Below are 20022 nucleotides of genomic sequence, written 5' to 3' on the forward strand. Positions count from 1 at the left end.
CCCCAGTGAGATTTCTGCTGGTATGAGGATGTCAGCTGAGCTGCACTGAGATACACACTGGTTCTTTGACAGGAAAAGCTTTTCAGTCCCTGCTTTCTTTAAAACTTTCTGCTCCTAGGATCCAAGTGGGTCACTGTGCTGCGTGGTGGCACAGGAGGGAGGTGAATTCGTGTCCTGCTGGGCCATTTCCCTGCCTTGCTGTGGCTGAGTGGGTCAGCAAGCCCCAGCTGCCCAGCCTGACGAGGAGCAGAGGGCACTGGGAGGGTGCTGAGCCACTGGGAAAGGCTTTGCCCAAAGTTGGAAGTGTCCAAGGATAGAGCTGGGAGCACCCTGGGATAGTGGAAGGCAGCGGGGTGTGAACAAGATGATCTTCAGGGTCCCTTCCAGCCCCACTCAGAGTGTGACTCTGAGCAGAGACCTGGCCGTGCTCCCTTGTCCCCTCTGTGTCCCCAGCAGGAGAGGAGAGCAGTTTCACACCACAGAACTCAAATCTGGCACGAAACAAACCCAAACCTCAAAGGCCCTTGTGGGTCCCTGCTGCTAAAATCAAACAAGTGCTGAGTGCTTATTCCCAGAGCTGGAGAATTCCAGTGGCTTTTCCCCAGGGTTGTCTGTGCTGAGTGCTGGTGAGGTTCTGTTTGACAGAAACACCAAGCACACATTTAATTTCCTAATTGTGAACCATCAGGCAGATGTGTAATTAGAGGCAATGGAAATATGTAATTATGGACTGGTGGGAAATGTATATTATTTACTAGAGAAGTGATAATGGCTTTTCCAGATGCGTGGCAGGGAGGTCTGCTCTGAGGACTGTCAGTGGAGGGGTCACTGCAGGAATTGTAACAGGGGAAACCAAGGATGTACAACAGAAGGAATGAAAGAAACTCTGGAGACAGGAGAAGGTGGAGAGGGTAAATAGGGAATGGTCACTCCCTGCTCTCCAGACTTTGAGCACTGCTTGATCTGTTCAGTGGCTTCTGCAACACAAAGCCACATCTGGATATTCTGGAGGCCAAAACTTTCAGAGATCTAAGAAGCAATCAGATAAATATCCTACTTGCTGTGAGACAAAAATGGAATTTGCCAGCTTGGCCTGGCCCTGCATCCCATGGGAGCCTTTGGGATCCTTGCTGGACACAGCACAGCCTGGCAGGGCTCTGGCTGGAATCTGGGTGCCTGTTTCTGCTCCAAGATGTTGTGCAGGTGTCAGACAGAACCTGCAGTGCAAGTTTTATAAAACCTGGAGCATTTCCTTCCTCTGAGAGATGAAACAGTTCTGGGGATCATGTGGCTGTTTAAGAACATCTGGGCAAATCATCTCCTTCCTTCCCCATTCCCATTGAGCAGCAGCCAAATGTCAGCTGAGAGAGAGAGAGAGAGAACCAATTCTTCAGCTGAGGACAAGCCTTAGGACATTCCTCCTTTAAATTTCTTCTGGCCAGAAATGCCTTTTAAAAAAGAGATATTTCAATTAGAACCAGATGAAAGGGAGTTGTCTGTTGAGGGCTATTTGACGTTGATGTGCTGCTTGGCACTGCAAGGACTGACCCAGAAGCAGCACACTGAGGAATAGGAACCAGACACACTTTAAGATTTGTGGGGTTTCAGCTCTAAGGAGCCATTCATTTTTCTGGCTCATACATTAACATACTTAGATAGGATTTATTTTTTTGAACAGAACTTTCCCTTTCATCAGTTTAATATCTGTCACACAGGGCTTGGAGATCCTGTGCCAGAGAAGGACTCAGAACAACAGATGCTCAGTGCCCTGTGCAAATCAGAGCAGTTTTTAGGGACACGTTGTACAAAGGCTTTAGAAATTGAGGCGAGACTGGAGCGTTCTAAAAGAGCCCCTCCAGATAATCTGATGTGAAATGTAAATTTTGAAAAATGTGCACTCAGGAACAACACATCAGCCCAATGTCATTGCATGGAGAAAGCTTTTTTGTCTGCCTCCTCATAACCCATGGGAGGCACGGCGGAGTCACGCGCCAGGAGAGGTGGAGTAGGATTCCAGCACATAACTCTGGGTTGTAAAGGACAAGTAGGTGTCTTGGCAGGGAGAATTAGCAGAGCAGGGCTGGTTTAGTGCTCCCACAAAGCTGTTTGTGTGCTGCTGCCATCCCTGCAGGTGTCTGAGTGCAGCTGGCCCGTGCGGCAGGCGCCCAGCCTGCACAACCTCTACGCTGTCTGCAAGAACATGCACAACTGGCTGCAGCAGAACCCCAAAAACGTCTGTGTCATCCACTGCATGGTGAGTGCACCCACAGCAGCCAGCCACAGCAGGCACTGCCAGCTCCCACTGCTCCTGGAGTGCCTGCAGGCTGGGGACAGCATGGGGACAGCTCCTGGAAGAGGAGGGATGGAGGGGATGGGATGGGAGGGGATGGGATGGGATGGGATGGGATGGGATGGGATGGGATGGGAGGGGATGGGAATGACCCAGAGTAAAGGACATCATCACCCAAAGCTCAGCTGGAAGAGAATCACTGAATGAGAAGCAGGAATGCAAAGCAAGAGAGGTCAAAATCATTCTCGAGGAGAAAGGCTTGAGTTTCACCCAAGAGCTGCCAGCTTGCTGTGACTTGGCCAGGGTGCCCAGAGCAGCTGTGGCTGCCCCTGGATCCCTGGCAGTGCCCAAGGCCAGGCTGGGCAGGTCTTGGAGCAGCCTGGAGCAGTGGAAGGTGTCCCTGTCCATAGCAGGGGTGGCACTGGATGGGCTTTAAGGTTCCTCCCAACACAGACCATTCTGTGATTCTGTGATTTGCACTTTAATCTAAGTAGTCACAGGAGAAAATGCAGCCTTTGGACTGAATGGGGCTGGAAACTGGGCAGAAACCACAGAGCTGGGATTCTGTGGAGCTGTGAAATGGAGACTGTTGAAGTCTCCTGCCATCAGGAGAGGTCAGGCCTGGCTGAAGGAAGCCCCCAGAGGGATTACTCAGCACTGGGCAATGCTGCACTGTGTGAGGGTGGTGTGATCCTGGATCACTCCTAATTTACTCCATGCAACCTTTCCCGTTGACAGCAATGCCCCAAAGCAGAGTTCTGCTTTGCTCCTGGAGCCTAAATTAAACCAGGAGGCTGTCAGCCCTGATCAGCACAAACTGGGAGGAGTGGAGGAAATGACTGATCCCAAACTGCACAGAGCTCCCATGTGAGCCTGGCATTTCTGCCTCTCACAGCACAGCCAGAGATGTCAATTCCCTTCAAACAGAGAAGGATGCACTTGATGCCTCCAATCCTAGAAATCCAACTCAAAAATCCAATTCCTTTCCTGTCCTTTGAGCAATGGATATCAGGATAATGTGATAAAGGACAGGGAGTCCTTTCCAACACTTTCTAACAAGGCTGCAGAAACCCACTTGGTTTATATGAACCTGAGAGATCTTGCCAGAAACAACTGGCAGGGGCTAAACTTGGAAAGACGCAAACAGCCTGTTCATGTCAGCAGGTTCTTGGGGCCTGGATCAGCTCCAGTACAGAAAATCCTACAGAAAATGGCTGGAATGCCTAAAGGGGGCCTGAAAAACCAATTGCAAGGAGGGAGAGTGGTGAGACCTTGAGGAGCTGTGGATTCCTCATCCCTGGAAGTGTTTAAAGGGATTTGGAGCAATTAGGGATAGTGCAGGGTGTATATCAGGAGCCCAGGGCACTGAGAATGCATTGGTTTTCTCCTGCTCTTCCTACATTTTTGATCTATCAATGTGACTCAGCAAACTTTCCCCCATAATCACCTTAAAAAACCCCATCAGGAGCAATCAGAGCTGTGGAGGTGTTGGGGTGAAGGAGCCTGGGGCTGGATTTTTTGTTTGTTTATCTTTTTCCAGGATAAATTTCTATTGGAGGACTGCCTGCAACTGTAGGATGAGTGCACTCTGACCCCTGTGGTCACTTCCAGGCCTATGTTTGAAATAATTACAGAATTACATCTGGGGAGCAGCCATGAAACACCAACATTTGCAGCCAGAATGTTCTTGTGGGCTTTCCAAACAAGTGCAAACCACCCTCAGCTTTGGCTGCTGCCTGGATTTTATCTTAGCTTTGTTCACTGAAGTCCTGGGTGTTGAACAAATGACACAGAACTCAAAATTGCTCATCATCTTGTGGTCTCAATCCTAGTTTTTCTGGATAAATCATATGTTGTGGTTTCAGGAGGAGTGGAGAGCTGGAATTTAAAGGATCTTTCTGGTACTCACAGTTTTTCTTCTCTGCCCCTTTCCTTGCCAGGACGGCCGTGCAGCCTCAGCAGTTCTGGTCAGTGCAATGTTCTGTTTCTGTCACCTCTTCTCTCATCCTGGCCCTGCTGTGCAGCTGCTGAACACAAAGAGACCTGGAATTGTACTGTGGCCATCTCACAGGAGGTACAGTACCCTGGCTCAGCACTGTGAGCTTCATCCCTGCTGCTCAAAGCTGCCCAAAGCCCTGGCAGGTGTGCTTTGGCCCCTAGGCTCAGCCAGGTGTCCAGATCCCAGTGTTCCTCAGAGATGAGCAGGGAGCAGGTGCTGGAAGAGCTTGCCCAGAGCAGCTCTGGGATTTGGGATTTCTTTCCTTGGAGATCCCCAGTGGGGTCTCACCCCCAGCACAAAACCAAGTTCTGAGATGGAGCTGTGAAGCTGCTCCTGCTCTGAGCAGAGAGCAGGTGACCTTCAGATCTCCCAGCCTGAATTATCCCTTTATTTGAGGTGTCTCTGCTCACTGAGAGTGTGGGATTAAATCACTGCTAAAGGTCCTTCCAACCCAACCACCCCATGCTGAACCCTGTGGTTAACAGGGCCCAAGGGAATCTCTCTCCTGTGCCAGCTGCAACCTGCAGAAACAGCACTGCCAGTGCAGGCTCTGTGCCAGCTGCACCTCACAGGAACAGCACTGCCAGTGCAGGCTCTGTGCCAGCTGCACCTCACAGAAACAGCACTGCCAGTGCAGGCTCTGTGCCAGCTGCATCCTCACAGGAACAGCACTGCCAGTGCAGGCTCTGTGCCAGCTGCACCCTGCAGAAAACGCACTGCCAGTGCAGCTCTGTGCCAGCTGCATCCTCACAGGAACAGCACTGCCAGTGCAGGCTCTGTGCCAGCTGCATCCTGCAGAAACAGCACTGCCAGTGCAGGCTCTGTGCCCAGCTGCATCCTCACAGGAACAGCACTGCCAGTGCAGGCTCTGTGCCAGCTGCATCTCACAGAAACAGCACTGCCCAGTGCAGGCTCTGTGCCAGCTGCATCCCTGCAGAAACAGCACTGCCAGTGCAGGCTCTAAACAGCACTGCCAGTGCAGGCTCTGTGCCAGCTGCATCCTGCTCTGTGCCAGCTGCACCCTCACAGAAACAGCACTGCCAGTGCAGGCTCTGTGCCAGCTGCAGGGATGTTGGAGCACTGGATGGAAACTCCAGTCCTGAGTCTCCAAAAGAACGGCACTGCTGCTGGATTTCGAGGCAGATTTTGAGCATGAAATGAAAGAAATGGAGGTTTCAGCCCTGGTTTTCTCTGCCTGCAGGTACATAGGGTACATTTGTGACCTAATAGCAGACAAACCTGTCATCCCCCACTGCAAACCACTCACGATCAAGTCAGTCACCCTCAGCCCCGTCCCCTGCTTCAACAAGCAGCGCAACGGCTGCCGGCCCTTCTGCGACATCCTGAGCGGAGAGACCAGGATCCTCACCACCTCCCAGGAGTACGAGAGGATGAAGTGAGTCCTGGGGCCCCTGCCTCCCTCAGCAGCTGCATGCAGCCACTTCCACTTTGCTGGGGATAGCTGAGCTGCAGTCATGGCCTGGCTGCTGATCAATGGAGATATTCACTGAGAGTTAGTGCCTGGGGTTGAAATAAATGGCCAGAGGGAGTCTGAGGTTGGCATGAATGGGATAACTGCTCAGACATCGGGATCTGAGCCTGGCAGGAGTGGGATAACTGCTCAGACATTGGGATCTGAGCCTGGCAGGGGTGGGACAACTGCACAGACATCAGGATCTGAGGTTTGCAGGAATGGGATAACTGCTCAGACATTGGGATCTGAGCCTGGCAGGGGTGGGATAACCCCAGATGTCAGGATCTGGGGTTTGCAGGAATGGGATAATCACAGACATCAGGATCTAAGGTTGGCAGGAATGGGATAACCCCAGACATCAGGATCTGGGGTTTGCAGGATTGGGATAACTGCTCAGACATCAGGATCTGAGGTTGGCAAGAAGTGGATACCTTCCTAGAGATCATCCAGTGCTCTGTTGCTTCCCCCTGTGGAATATTTCTGTTCTAACCAAGCAGAGCATTGAATGCTCCTCCTTGCTTGGCCTGAGGGAGGTGAGACCTTTGATGTGGTGGGAGGGAGCCTGACCCTGGCTTTCCTGCTGTTCCCCTCCAAGAGAATACCGCGTGCAGGAAGGGAAGGTGCTGATCCCACTGGGAGCCACTGTCCATGGAGATGTTGTTGTCTCTGTCTACCACATGAGATCCACCATCGGGGGACGCCTCCAAGCCAAAGTAGGAGCTGCTTTCTCTTCTCTTGTGTGGGGAGCTAAGAGCTGCCTAAACATGGAATCTATTCCCCATTTACTATTTCCTTGAGGATGGACTTAAATATTCAAGTTGCAGAGTGGGCAGTGAATATTTTCCTCCTCTCCAGTCATTCTTGTGCCCTCTGCTGTGTAGATGACATTTCCCTGAGGCCTCTACTCCAAGTGAAATGGTTTTATATTTTTTGGACACAAACCTGTTGCTCCAATGTATTCAGTAGGAACAGCTTAATTTCACTGCAAAACTGATGAGTAGATCCCAGAAATAAAGAGAAGCAGGGAAAGAAGGCCAGTTCCTGAAGGTTTTCTGCTGTACAGAGGCTGCAGCAGCAGCGTTGAAGGCAGATAGAAATATTTGGAATATTTGGGAATATTGAGAAAGGAATATTGCCTGCAGAGCAAGCAGAATGAATTCAGTTATGCAGCAGTTAAGATTAGGGTAGAATTAACTAACTCCTGTATTTAAGCCCTTGTTCAGTCTGGTTCTCTCTGGTTTTTTTTTTTCTTTTTTAGATGACCAACACACAAATATTCCAAATTCAATTTCACACTGGATTCATAGCCCTGGGAACAACCACTCTCAAATTCACCAAGTGAGTGTTTGAAGCTGAACATTAATCAAACCTGATGCATAAAAGCCTGATGAAGGCTGAGGGAGAACAGTCACAGATGAAATATGAAAAGCCTGAATGTACTGAAAGCCTTTTTATAGCTTTCCAGAAATATTCTCCCCTTTTCAACTGGACCACTCTTGTCCCCTTTAGGCCTGAGCTGGATGCCTGTGACTCTCCAGACAAATATCCTCAGCTCTTTCATGTTATACTGGACATAGAAATACAGTCTGCAGACAGACAAACTGAATTAACTCCCCCATGGGAGAACTTCACAACAAAAGACATCAATCCCTCAATTCTCTTCTCCTCCCACCAGGAGCACCAGGACACTCTTGCTTTGGCAGGTAAGGGCTGCATGGATTTATTGCCTTCCCATGACTGATTTCTTCATGCTGAGCTGGGTTTTGTTTCATTCCACCTCTCTGGTGCTCTGTGCTGCAGGCAGAGGTGCCACGGATTCCCCCCAGGATAACATCAGGAACGTTGGGCAGAGTGCATTCTTCTCCTCTCTCAGCTGGCAAGGTAGGCAAGGCTTGGTCTTCAGAGTCAAATCTGCTCCAAAGAACACAAACAACTCCTGTTCCCCTGGCTGGAGCTGGAGTGAGGCTGAGGGACCCCACTGTAGCATTAGATCACAGAGCTGGGCACACCCTGGTGTTGCCATGGAGTGGGAATTCCTTTCCTACTCAATTCCTTTCCTTCCTCTTCAAATTGTGCTCTGTGGGACCATTATTGACACACTTCTAGGGTGAACCTTCACCCAAGGCCTCCTTCATGCTAAAACTTGAAATAAATAAGCCTTGATGAGAAAATTTAGGTTCATTTTGGCAAAGGAATCACGGGATCATTTATGTTGGAAAAGGCCTTTAGGGTCATCAAGTCCAACCATCCCTCAGCACTGCCAAGGCCACCACTGACCACGTCCCCAACTGCCACATCCCCCATGGATGGGGACCCCAGCTGTGCCAGGGCTGCAAAACCCTTTAGGGGAAGAAATTCACCAGTTTTTACTTTAAAAAGCAAAATTATTTTAGCCAAATGCTGCTGTGCTATTCTCAGCCTTCTGTTCTGCTTGTAAGCTGATTTTTACGGGACCTTTGTGATGACCAAACTAACAGCTGCCTAATTTTATTTTCAATCATCATTTAGATCAGAAATCTGACAAAAGTAGCTCTCACCCCACCTCAGAGGATCGAGCAGCGTTGGTGCATGAGGAAAGCGAACAGTCAGATGACGAACTCTTGTCCCTTTCCAGTCAGCACAGTAATGCCAGCGGTGACAAGCCCCACGGGACACCCAAACACAGCAAAAAGCAGCAGGAGCCTCCAGCAGCACCTCCCCCTGAAGACGTGGACCTGCTGGGCCTGGATGGCAGCCCCATGAGCAAGAGCTTTCCCTCGCAGCCCAGCGCTGCCCCCTCTAACTCTGACCTGCTGAATGATTTGTTTGGGGTCGGAGGGCCGAGCTCCCCGAGCCCTGCTGGAGCTGCTGGAGCTGCTGGAGCTGCTGCTGCTGCTGCTGCTGCTGCTGAGGAGGTTTTCCACGTGGGGGCACCTGGATCTGTGCAGTCGACCCCGCGGCGCTCGGCAGCTCGGCATCCCCGTCCCCATCCCCGAGGGTAGGAGAAGGTAATGGTGGCTTTATTAGAAAAATATAATAGCAATACTCCATAAATAATGCTGTCTTGGTTTGAAAATCAAAATTATAACAATTCGAAGGGAGGGTGTTTGCATTTTCCACTTTAGGGGAGGCTCCTGCTTTCCTTAGCAGATACCTGTCTTTTCAAACCAAGACAAATGCTTATCATAAAAATCAGTAAATTCACATTATACCACCAATATATCAGCAATAAGTGTTTGAGGAAGTTAAGATAACATCTTGAAACATCCATGTATCAAGGAAACAGAGCAAAAACTTCCAACAGTTTGATATTAATGACAATCGTTATTTGTTGGCATTACCTTCAGAAGATTAAAGCAGCATTGACTGTAATGAAGAGCAGAAGTTTTGGTGAAATTGATGATATAATGAACTGCATCCCCCCAAAGGGGGGGACTTGGGCTTGGAGGATCCCTCTGGGGGATCTTGGCTACCTCCCTTTCATGTAGGGGATCCCAAGAGGCCCTAAGCAGCTCCTCTGCTCCAGGCTGGTCCTCACCAAACCAGTCCCTACTGGAGCACGCCCAGTGGTTTGGAGGCTCCTCACACCAACAACCACTGCAGAGCCTCAGTTTTGCTCTCATTATGAGTCCAGTAGTGCACATGAGTTTTACAAAAACTCCTCTGGGGGTTTGGGTGGACCTACAGCACCATGAATTGAATTCCTCTTATTACTTAGGGGGTTTGGAGCTGTGAGAGGGATCTGGACTAGGAAATAGAGAATTAATTTCTGTCTGTTCCAAGACCAGGCTGCAGGAGTGGTTGGATGGATATTAGGGAGAGGGATCTTTTGAAGGATGAAGCAGGGCAAGTGCAGAGAGAGAGAAGAATCCAAGCTTCAGTGGAAGAAATTGGTCACTTGTACCTGTAGAAGGTTTCTCTTGCTGTAGGCTCGGTCTGAGAGCTCTCACTCGGGGCAGGTTTTGCAGACACATCACAACAGAGGCGCAGCAACAGATCAGGAAAAGATTTAGGGATTTAGGAGCTCTGCAGAGCCAGAATCACACAGCTCAATTGTGCCAAGTCAGAAAACAAGGATAAGAGCTTGGGAAATGAGTGAAGAGTAGTGACTGAGTAACATAAGTAATGAGTAGCATCATTACTACAGTGCAGAGCTTCTAGGGATTGTACCTTTCAGGATGCTTTTAACCTTAAATTTGTTGACAAGAATCTGAGCAATTTCATAGGAGTCTTTTGGTAAGTCTTCCATGTAAAACCCCAACAAACTCAACTTCCTTTTGGTTGAGTTTGTTGGGGTTTTACAAGGAAGAGAGATGACTGAACAAACTGATCAAAAACAGAGTTTGGGAAGAACTGGAGTTTTGTAATAAGTGATGTAGGAAAGATATCCATTATGTTCTGAAGCTGTTTCTAAAAGTGCCTTTTCCCCCACATGGATAACCTCTGCCAGCCTGGAATTATCATAAGAGGAAGCAGGAATGGCAGGAATTGCACCAGGGCAGTAATGCCAAGCTCCAGACTGTCTGCCACCCTCTCCTGGCAGTTAAAACTCCACCTGAAGTGTCTGAGTACTTCAACACTCACTTTGCTGGCTCTAAATTCAGCCTCTCTTAGGAAATGAGAGATGGGCTCAGTTTGTTGCCATGGCCAAGCTGTGGGGCTCTTTAGGTGCCCAGAATTTGGGATATTGATGCTCTCCAGTTGCTCCCCCACAGTCCCAGTCTGTCTCCTCTTTGTTACCTGCAGGTATCAGATTTCCTCTCCCAACAGCATTCCCTTACCCTCAAGCACATTCTTGCTGCAAGTTCATGATTTCGTTTCCTCAAATATGTTTTCACAGCCACTGCCTTTGATCCTTTTGGAAGCAGCCCCAAGCAAACTGGTCCAGACCTCCTGGGCTCCTTCCTTGGCTCATCAGCTGTCCCTGGGGATCCTTTCCTTCAAGCCACAAGAAGCCCTTCACCAACTGTGCACAGTGATCCCTTTCACATGGGTAAGAAAGGGGAGCCTCTTCCAGGGTGTTTAAAGGAATGCAAAATGTTGCTTTGAAATAGAAATGGAACCATTAAGTACAAAGTGATGATTCCCATAAAATGACTCCAAACCACAGAAACCCCACGAAACAGGAAAGAGCTTTTTGTCTCTGGACTTAAAGTATATTCAGCATCTGAAGTGTGGTAGGATGAGTTTTGATCAGGTCTGAGACTTAATTAATAGGCTATTTATATAAATAAAAAAGAGGCCATGAAGAATGTCTGCCCTCATATTCCTGTGATTATGAGGTCGACTTTGAAGCAAACTACCATTAATTGCACTGAACACAGCCATATTTAGAGAAAACACACATCCTTTGGTGATTTTAGTTGCAGGCTTTTACCAGCTTTCTTCAGCTCCAATAGTAACCCTGACCAAATTCACAGCTGAATTTGACTGAAGAGAAGGAATTTTCTTCTATTTATTTAAAAGTTCCCTAATTTTCTCCTTCTCACCCCAAAATGTAAGGTGTTAGCCTGTCTGAAACACGTTCACTCATGGATTTGTTTGTGCCTGATCATCTAACAAATGCTCCTTGGGAGTATCTCCCTGGAAGGCTGGAAGGGATCTTAAAGACCATCCAGTTCCTGCTCCCTGCCATGGGGAGAACCTCCCACGTGAGGTTCTAGGACTTTGTGGGTTCCCAGTGGCTCCTGGGGGGCACTGGGCTGTGCTGGTTTTGCTGGACTGCTTTGAGATACTGATATCAGTCATTCCCTTTAGCTTCAAGCACTCCAACGGTTTCCATCCAGCCAGATGTTTCCAGTGGTTGGGACTGGCCCAACAAAGCAGGTATGTGCCATAAAATTCATGGTGGTTAGCAAAAAAAATACCTTTAGGGAGCTCTGAGAGGGGAGAGGCAGAGGGGAAATGCTGCCAGTGACTGCAAAGAACAGGTTCCCCCTAAAGATTTCCATATTAAAAAAAATCTGGGTTTGTTTCCTCAAGAGCCCAGAGCAGGACTGGTGAGGTGATGGTGTCCAGAGGTTGTTTCATCCCATGAAGAGCCATGGGAAAAATCTGGGGAGTGCTGTGCATTCCCAGGATGCCACTAAATGATTGCATGGTTCTTTCTGATCTTGGGAGAGTGTGCATGGTCTCCCAAAGTTGCTTCCTGAAGGCTTCCAGATCTTAAAATATATGCACATGTCACAATTCCTCTGGCAGTACAGACAGTCTGGGAACATTCCTGCTGCTGTTCCTAATTGGGAGTGGGAGTGCAACAAGTCTGAGGCTGCTGAGGAACACGACAATGGTACACTCAGTTTAATAGCAGACTTCTAATATGTGGCTGAGCACTGGGGAAGAGCTGCACTCATATCAAACAGGAGGAAAAATGTCAAACAGAAGGAAAAATGTTCTTTTTTCTATGTGTTTTTTTTTTCTTTTCTTTTTAAGGTGGTTTAGGAATGGGAAGTAAGTCTGCTGCCACCAGTCCTACAGGATCCCTCCACAGCACTCCCACTCATCAGGCTAAACCCCAAACACTGGATCCATTTGCTGATCTGGGAAGTCTTGGAGCAAGTTTAGCAGGTTTGCATCCCCTATCAAAAAAAGGAAAATAATAAATTACCAGCATTCTTTTAGAGAAATAAGCTGAGCAGCCTGGTATGTGTGGGGCCTCTCAGCCCCACAACCACCTGCATGCCAGTGCTGCTGCCAGGCTTTCCTTCTGCCTGACTCTCTGTAAACTCTCACAAATCCCTGCTTTTCCTGATCCCTAGGTCAAAAAATGTGCTGGCAACGTGCAGGGAGCTCAGCAGGCTCCATGGATTGCAAAGCACAGCCTCTGATAAGTCCAAACATGCTCTGGCTGAGGATGCTCTGTGTTCAAGTGCTGCTACAGGCCTGGGAGGAGAATTTGGCTCTGCAAAGCTGCTGGGCTTCTTGAGGAATTGCTTCCTTCTAGACTTGACTTGTTTTCCTGCTTTGTGAGAAAAGCTGTGGGATTGATCTGCCTCTAATTTGTAGTATTATAAAAAAGATAGGGTATTTGCACCTGGCTACAAAGCTTGACTGCTTAGAAAAGCCTTTCCCCCTTGTTTTATGTAATAAGAAAATCAGCAAACCCTCAATTCCAATGTTTAACAGGCAGTTCTGATAAATTATTGAAGCTTCCCTTAAAGCCCGCATTGTCTGAGTGTGGTAAATACATTTTCCTTGCCTTTGTTGCTGCCCTCAGCTCTTTGGGAGCCCTTGTGGTTTGGTGTGATGTTTGTTTTCCCCTTTGCGTCAGTCCCAGCACGGCTCTGGAATTCGGTTTCCCAGTTCCCTCTGCTGGATTTCAGGCTGCTCTGCAGGAGCAAAATAAAAACCGTGCCAAGCCCCATGTCAGAGCCACCGAGGTCCTTTTAAAACACACATTCTGTAGGAGAGTGGTGGGGTTTAAAAACAAATGCCTTGGCATCCCCAGGATATTTGAGCACATTTTTGTTGGTCGTGAGTAAATCGAAAGCACTTCATCCAGTTTCCATGACACATTTCTGAGCTGGGAGCAGAGTGTGGATGTCAGTGTGAAATAATAAAACACTGACACTGGGTTCCTCCCACAAACACAACCAGGGCCAGAGGAGCATCCCCTAAAGCAATGAGGTGCTGGGACACATCTCTGTGGATGGTTTTAATCAGCACAGCGTGAGGAGACACCATTCCAACAGCACCAGCTTGGTGCTGGCACTGGCACAGGCTGCCCAGAGAGCTCCCTCATCCCTGCAGGTGCTCAAGGCCAGGCTGGATGGGGCTCTGAGCAGCCTGGCCTGATGCAAAGTGGGATGGAACTGGATGAGCTTTAAGGTCCCTCCCAACTTTAATCATTCTGTCACTCTGTGTTGCCACCATCTATCCCCACGGAGCTGCGGCTCCTTGTCAGCTACCTCCAGCTTTCCCTGTTTCCCCAAGCCACCTCCTATTCCTCAACCCCTCAAAGCCAGGTGCTGTCCTAGGAAGAGCTCACAGAGCAATCTCGGGGCTAAAGCCATGCTGCAAACGTTTGTGGCACAGCTGAAAGCGAAAGCCTGGGGGGCTTTGCGTGGATCAATTCTGCTTTGTGAGAAAAAGCTGTGGAATCGATCTGGGGCATTTGCACGTGGCTACAAAACTTGACTGCTTAGAAAAGCCTTTCCCCCTTGTTTTATGGCATGAACCCCCCTTGTTTTATGCATGACCCCAGCAGACCCGTCGATTCCAGAGAAGGCAGCTGTGGTTTGGTTCCCAGCGTGACTCTGTCCCTGTGCTGCTGTCTGCAGGTGGGCCCTCGTTCGCCAGCAAGCCGACCACGCCGACGGGCATGGCCGGGGGCTTCCCACCGTCCCCGCAGAAGCCGCCGCCGCAGCCCATGGGGGGCAGCGGGTGGCAGCAGGGCACGGGGTACAGCTGGCAGGGGACACAGCCCAAGGGCCAGCCCAGCGTGCCCCACGCCTCCCCGCAGAACAAACCCAACTACAACGTGAGCTTCTCGGCCACGGGCGCGCAGGGCGAGCGCGGAAAGGGAGCTGCTAATGTTGGTAAGAGCCTTGGGATTCACCTTTGGGTGTCCCTTGGTTTGCAGGTTAGGGCTAAGCAAGTCAGTCACAGGGATTATTTGGTGCTTTATCCTGTCCTGGACGCTGAACTGGGCTATTTGGGAAGTCCTGTATTCAAATGAGCTTCCAAAATAATCCTGGAAGTGTCCAAAGCCAGGCTGGATGGGGGTTGGAGCAACCTGGGACAGTGGAAGGTGTCCTTGCCATGGGAGGGGGTTGGAACTAGATAAACTTCAAGGTCCCTTCCAACATAAACAATTCTGGGATTCTATAATAATAATAGCAACAACTTAAAAGTAACATGAAATAACAGCTTTCATGTTCATTAGCACTGGGAGATCGTTAATGTGATTAACCAAAGGATGTATCTTCTGTAGAAAGCCAGGGTTAAATGCACCCATGTTATGATAATAACTTCAAATCTTCTCCATTTTCAAGATTCCAAGCCAAAAGTGTCTGCAGATTTTGAAGATTTATTATCCGGTCAAGGCTTTAATGCTCACAAGGACAAGAAGGGTCCCAAAACAATAGCTGAGATGAGAAAAGAAGAAATGGCAAAGGAGATGGACCCCGAAAAACTAAAAGTAAGCAAAATTCTTGGTGATGTCCTCCCAGTCATTCAATGTCCTCAACAGATTTAAAACTCCAAGGTTACATTTCTGTCCTCAGCCAGACCACACCAACAATGGCTCGCTCAGTGTCACTGGGCTGCTGCTCTTCCACAGCGCTCCAGCCCTGATTAGCAGGCGCAGCTAATTGAACTAATCCTCTGCCTCATTAATCCTGCCTGCTTTGGAATTCTCTCATCTCTCCTCGATAAATTGCCAAACTGCAGGTCTCTTTTGGAAGGGAAGGGAATTCAGTCTGTCCTGCTCTCTATGTGAAATATAAGACCACAAATTGGAATTACAGAAGGAGAGGAAAAGCTGCAGCAAAAGCCAAGCAAAGTTCTGAAAAACAGAATGATCTTCTCAAAATGTCCTGGTTTTAGCCTTGTGGAAAGGTTTTAACCTTTGGGAAGTGACAGCAACCACACTGAACACCACCATCAGCCACAACAGCTGGACAGAGGTCAGGCCATGGAGTGGGCAGGAGTTTTCCCAGCTCCCATTTTTATCCCCACAAAAGCTGTCGAGTCACTGAAGCTCCCAGCTGATTTGGCCTTCCCAATATAATTCTCTTTGCTCTGATGCCTTTTTATTTCATTGGAGCAGCTCAGCCTGGAACTGTAAAATCTATTTATGCTTTGGTTTTCACATTTACATTTTAGCTTAGCTGAGCTTAGTTGAGGTGTGCAATTAACCTTGCTAAAGAACCAGACAGTTAAACACTTCATTTTGGCTATTCCATCAAGCATTAATAAGTCAGTGTTTTTAGCAGGGATGTTGCTCAAAGCCTGTCTTAACTTTCAAGTGATATAAAATCAATGATCATTTTAAAACAGTGATATAAAAATTAATGACAATTAGAGAAAGGTTTTCTGTAGGTTTTCTAAAGCATGGAAAGAAATTTAAGATGCTCCTCAGGGTCACGGCTATTCAAATGAAGAAACTTAGTCCTGGTGGAATATCTAAAGTGAGGCATAAATAGAGACTTACACTCCTTCCTGCAGGTCCTGGAGTGGATCGAAGGCAAGGAGAGGAACATCAGGGCTCTGCTGTCCACCATGCACACGGTGCTGTGGGCAGGGGAGACCAAGTGGAAGCCTGTGAGTATGGCAGACCTGGTGACCCCAGAGCAGGTGAAGAAGGTGTACAGGCGGGCTGTGCTCGTCGTTCACCCCGACAAGGTAAGGCTGGGCTGCTTCCACCTCGGGGGGAAACCAAAATTGAGCATTAAGGGTTGGATGGGATCGCTGATTTATTGCTGCAAACAGCTCCGTGGAAAGTGGGAGCCCAAGATTTCTGCTGGTTTCTGGAATCTGAGAACTCTAAACTCATGCCTGGAAGGGTTCAAGGCCAGGCTGGAGCAACCTGGGATAGCAGAAGGTGTCCCTGCCTGTGGAACCATTTAGGCTTTAAGGTCCCTCCCAGCCCAAAGCAGTCAGGGGTTTTGTGAAACCACTGCCAGCCCCGAGGCTGTGCCTGGAACCTGCTGCTTCAAGCAGCAGAAATTCAGAGCTTTTGTCACCCTCACTTGGACTCTCAGCCATTCTGCTGCTGGGCAGCAGTTCCAAATCAAACTCCTGCAATGGAGCCACCAGGATGTTTGGCTGCCCAGCTCGTGGCTCGTGCCCTGGCTGCTGCCACTTGCTGACCAGGGAGCAACAATTCCACCTGGGACACCCCGTGGGGAGGAGGAAGCTTCCCCTTGGCAGGGAATGGGAGTCCCAAGGCTTGGGAGGATGTGCAGGAATTCTGATTTCATCCAGGAACCGTGTCGGGTGGAGCTCTTCCCCTTCCATGCAGGTAAAATCCTCTCCCAGTGCCAAGGTTATATTTATTATTTAGAAGGTCACATTTACTATGCCCATGGGAATTGCTCTGGGGGTTGTCAGCTCTGAGGAGCAGCAAAGCTGAGAAATTCTTAAGGAAAGCAGCCCTCCAGAGTAGCTGATTTTTGTCAAGGAAAAAGTGAAAATTCCTGGAACTGCCTGGAATCTGCTCACGTGCCAGCTTGTTTGGGAGCTCTGATACCCCTCTTTTGTCTCTGTTTTTATTCCAGGCTACTGGGCAGCCATATGAACAATATGCAAAGATGATATTTATGGAGCTGAACGATGCCTGGTCAGAATTTGAAAACCAAGGACAAAAACCTTTGTATTAGGTACTTTCTCAGCCTCCACTCCAGACCCGTGCTAGTGCTTGTTTAGTCTCTTGTCACAAATGTCACAGATCAACCAAACTCTGGCTGGAAATTCACAAGTTTCAGAAAACTAAGAGCCTAATACTTATCATGAAGAACATGAGAAAGGTTTCCTAACACTTGTCTCCAGAATCCTGAGCTCAGAGGAACTCTGGCCACCTGGCTCGCCCCACCAGAGCCACAGGGTTACAGTTTCTGGTAACTTTTCTATTTTGTTTTGGGTTCCAGTGGGACAAGAGAGAACACGTACTGGGAAAAGGTGGAACTCGTTTGTTTCCAACAAAGTGTAGCTGGTGAATTTCCTACCTTGTTTTTGTGAGGTGTGATATGGCAACACTTCAGTTGAGTTCAACAACTGCTGGTGAGGCCCAAACTTGGATGTATGTTATTTTTTTTCCTGGGTTTGGATCGAATTATCCACTTGAAGTGCTCAGCTGTGGTTTAGGCACACTCCTAACAGTCACCATTTGCTGCTTAATTGCTCATCTAGTGTAGTGTGGCTGAAGAGAGCCAAAGCTGAATCCTGGGCTGGGTCAGTGTGGCAGCTGCTTTTGCATTAATGAATGCTGTGCTTCACCTCCCAGCCCTGCAGTGAAATGTGCAGGCAGAGTTCCTCCAAATGCTTTGGAAAGCGAGCAACGAGTCCTTGGCTCAGCAGCCCCTTGCTGGTTTGTTAAGCAGCAGTTTTGGGGGGAAGGGAGGGTGAATCCACCCGGTCCAAGTGAGGAATGAGCACGTGCTGCATTTCCCATGGTTCTCATCAGCAGCTCGAAGCCATCACAGAAATGCCAACAACTCAAAATCCTGCTGGAAAGGTTTAGAAGCTTCCCGGTTCCTAGGTAGCACTTCCCCTCCTGAGGATTCAGAACTTTTCCCAGCCCACTTGTATCACCTTTATGCCTTTATCAGCTCCAGAGCACTTGGCCAAGGCTCTTGGCAGGCTGAAACCTGTTGCAACTTCATTTTTCAGATCATGGTGTACGAGCTGTCGCACAGACATCCACAGACCGGGTCTGACCTCTGGGGTCACTCCAGTGCAAATTGATTAGCTCAAAAGTTTATATTGGACCAAAGCAGTGACATCACAAGGGAATCTCTCTGTTGCTGAAGCTGAAGCAGCTTTCCTAGTTCCAAAGCGAGTTGAAATTCAAACTTCACCCCAAATTCTGGCGTTCTTTTGTAGAGTAACTAAAGCTAGCAGTTTATTTACCAACACCTATCCGTGTTTGAGGGATACTCAGTAGATGGGCAGGAAATAATCTGTATTTACTGCCTCAGGAAAAGGTTGCCATCGGATGTGAGTCTTTAAGGCTGGTGGTTTTTCTAGACAATCCACTACTTGTTGCACTTACATTTTCAAGTGGCAAAGCTATTACTGCAAAGACAGCGTGTCAAAGTACATGGCTTTCTGTATAAAACTCATCCTTTTGTTGTACTGGTCCATTATTTACTGCCATTAACTGAAAATGTGAAACCAACACATAGGTCTCCTTTTATATAAAAGACCTTAAGATAATAGTAACAAACTGGATGTTATTTATTAATGTTTTGATCCAGTATGTGCTTGTCTTATTTAAAGAGATAACTGGAATGTGAATCATGTTCCTGTGATTTGTTGGTTTATTGTTTCTCATTCACATTTGTAGATATTGTGACCTATGCCTATATAATAAAAAGGATCTCATTACTATAACGTACTTTTTTTAATGATGAAAACCTCATTAGCTTTGTATCGAGTTTGTCACGGCACATAACTCTGGATAGTCATCCATTCACAAAAATACAAATCCACCATTAAACTTTACCAAAAAAAAAAAAAAAATCCAACCCTCTACCCCACTTAAGCTTTGATTACTTCCATCCCTAATGTTTTTATGGATGCATGAAAGTATTAGGACGTATGTATATCCAAATAGTTAACTGAAAAAAATCCATTCTTGTCATATCTGGTAGTGACAGAGGTTATCAATGTTCAGGTTTACTGTTTGACTAAATTACTGTAATTTTTGTAAATACGGTATATACTCGATGAAATTGTGACTGGTCTAAAACATTTGTATATACATTAAAAAGCTCAAATTAACAAATTCAGCTATCTTTTGTGCTTGTGACCATGAGGTTCCAGTCCTACATCTCCTGTGTGAGGGGTGGTGAGCCCTGGCAGGGTCGGTTTTGTCACTGTCATTATCCACAGGTGGGCATTCCAGGTGCTTTTCCCAAATTATTTGGGAACAACTTGGCATTGCTGTTCTCAGGCTCCTGCCTTCAGAGACCCACAGCCAAACAAGCCAGCAAAGCCAAATTTTTCAAGTTTTTTGGAAGCATTTGGTGGATTAAGCCTGTTTTAATAAGCCTTCTGGCTCAAAATAATCTAAAATAATGAAAAATGGGGGAAAATATGGAGCAAGGTACATAAAAAGAGAAGAGCTGAGGAGGGAGGTGTCTGAAAAAAAACTCCCTGGGGAGGGTTATTGAAAAGGTTGTGCAAAATCTCCCTCTAAAAGGCTTTTCTTGGGACAAAAACCCTGTTAATGGGTCAAAAAGGTTGGTTTTGGGGCAAAAAATGGTCTTCTTGGGCCAAAAAGATCATTCTTGGGGCAAAAAGGCCATTGCTGAATCAATAAGGCTGTTTTGGGGTAAAAAGGCTTCTCTTGGGTCAAAAATGGCAGCTCCAAAGTGTCGTCTCAAAAATTCCAAGGCTTAAAAACCACAGCTTTAAAAAAAGCTGTGCCTTTCTACATGTGGATTAGCAGAAGGGTGTATGATGTAGGTCCTGAGGTGGCCCTGTTTGAGGCAAACGGGTCGGCTCTGTTTTTGTGGGGTGAAAACAGAGGTTTACAGGAGTACCCACAAAACGGCAGCGCCTGAGGGGCGGGGGGCTCTTTAAAGCGGTGTTTACGGATTCAAATCCACACAAATA

The 20022-nt window shown here is 47.9% G+C and overlaps 1 protein-coding gene across 1 annotated transcript in view; it reads left to right on the forward strand.

Annotated features, from left to right (window-relative positions):
* DNAJC6 (DnaJ heat shock protein family (Hsp40) member C6) overlaps window positions 1-19189 on the forward strand; it is a 42292-nt gene extending 23103 nt beyond the window's left edge. Inside the window, 16 exon segments of the mRNA XM_036387508.2 lie at window positions 2132-2254; window positions 4231-4364; window positions 5491-5685; window positions 6359-6476; window positions 7022-7101; window positions 7273-7466; window positions 7564-7644; window positions 8272-8709; window positions 8712-8750; window positions 10583-10735; window positions 11500-11568; window positions 12175-12309; window positions 14022-14279; window positions 14736-14881; window positions 15910-16086; window positions 16962-19189. Coding sequence (XP_036243401.1) covers window positions 2132-2254; window positions 4231-4364; window positions 5491-5685; window positions 6359-6476; window positions 7022-7101; window positions 7273-7466; window positions 7564-7644; window positions 8272-8709; window positions 8712-8750; window positions 10583-10735; window positions 11500-11568; window positions 12175-12309; window positions 14022-14279; window positions 14736-14881; window positions 15910-16086; window positions 16962-17063 — 2442 coding nt within the window. The 3' untranslated portion in view covers window positions 17064-19189.
* The last annotated feature ends 833 nt before the right edge of the window (window positions 19190-20022 follow it).

This window comes from Molothrus ater, chromosome 9 (assembly GCF_012460135.2).
Source record: "Molothrus ater isolate BHLD 08-10-18 breed brown headed cowbird chromosome 9, BPBGC_Mater_1.1, whole genome shotgun sequence".
Taxonomy (NCBI): Eukaryota; Metazoa; Chordata; class Aves; order Passeriformes; family Icteridae; genus Molothrus; species Molothrus ater.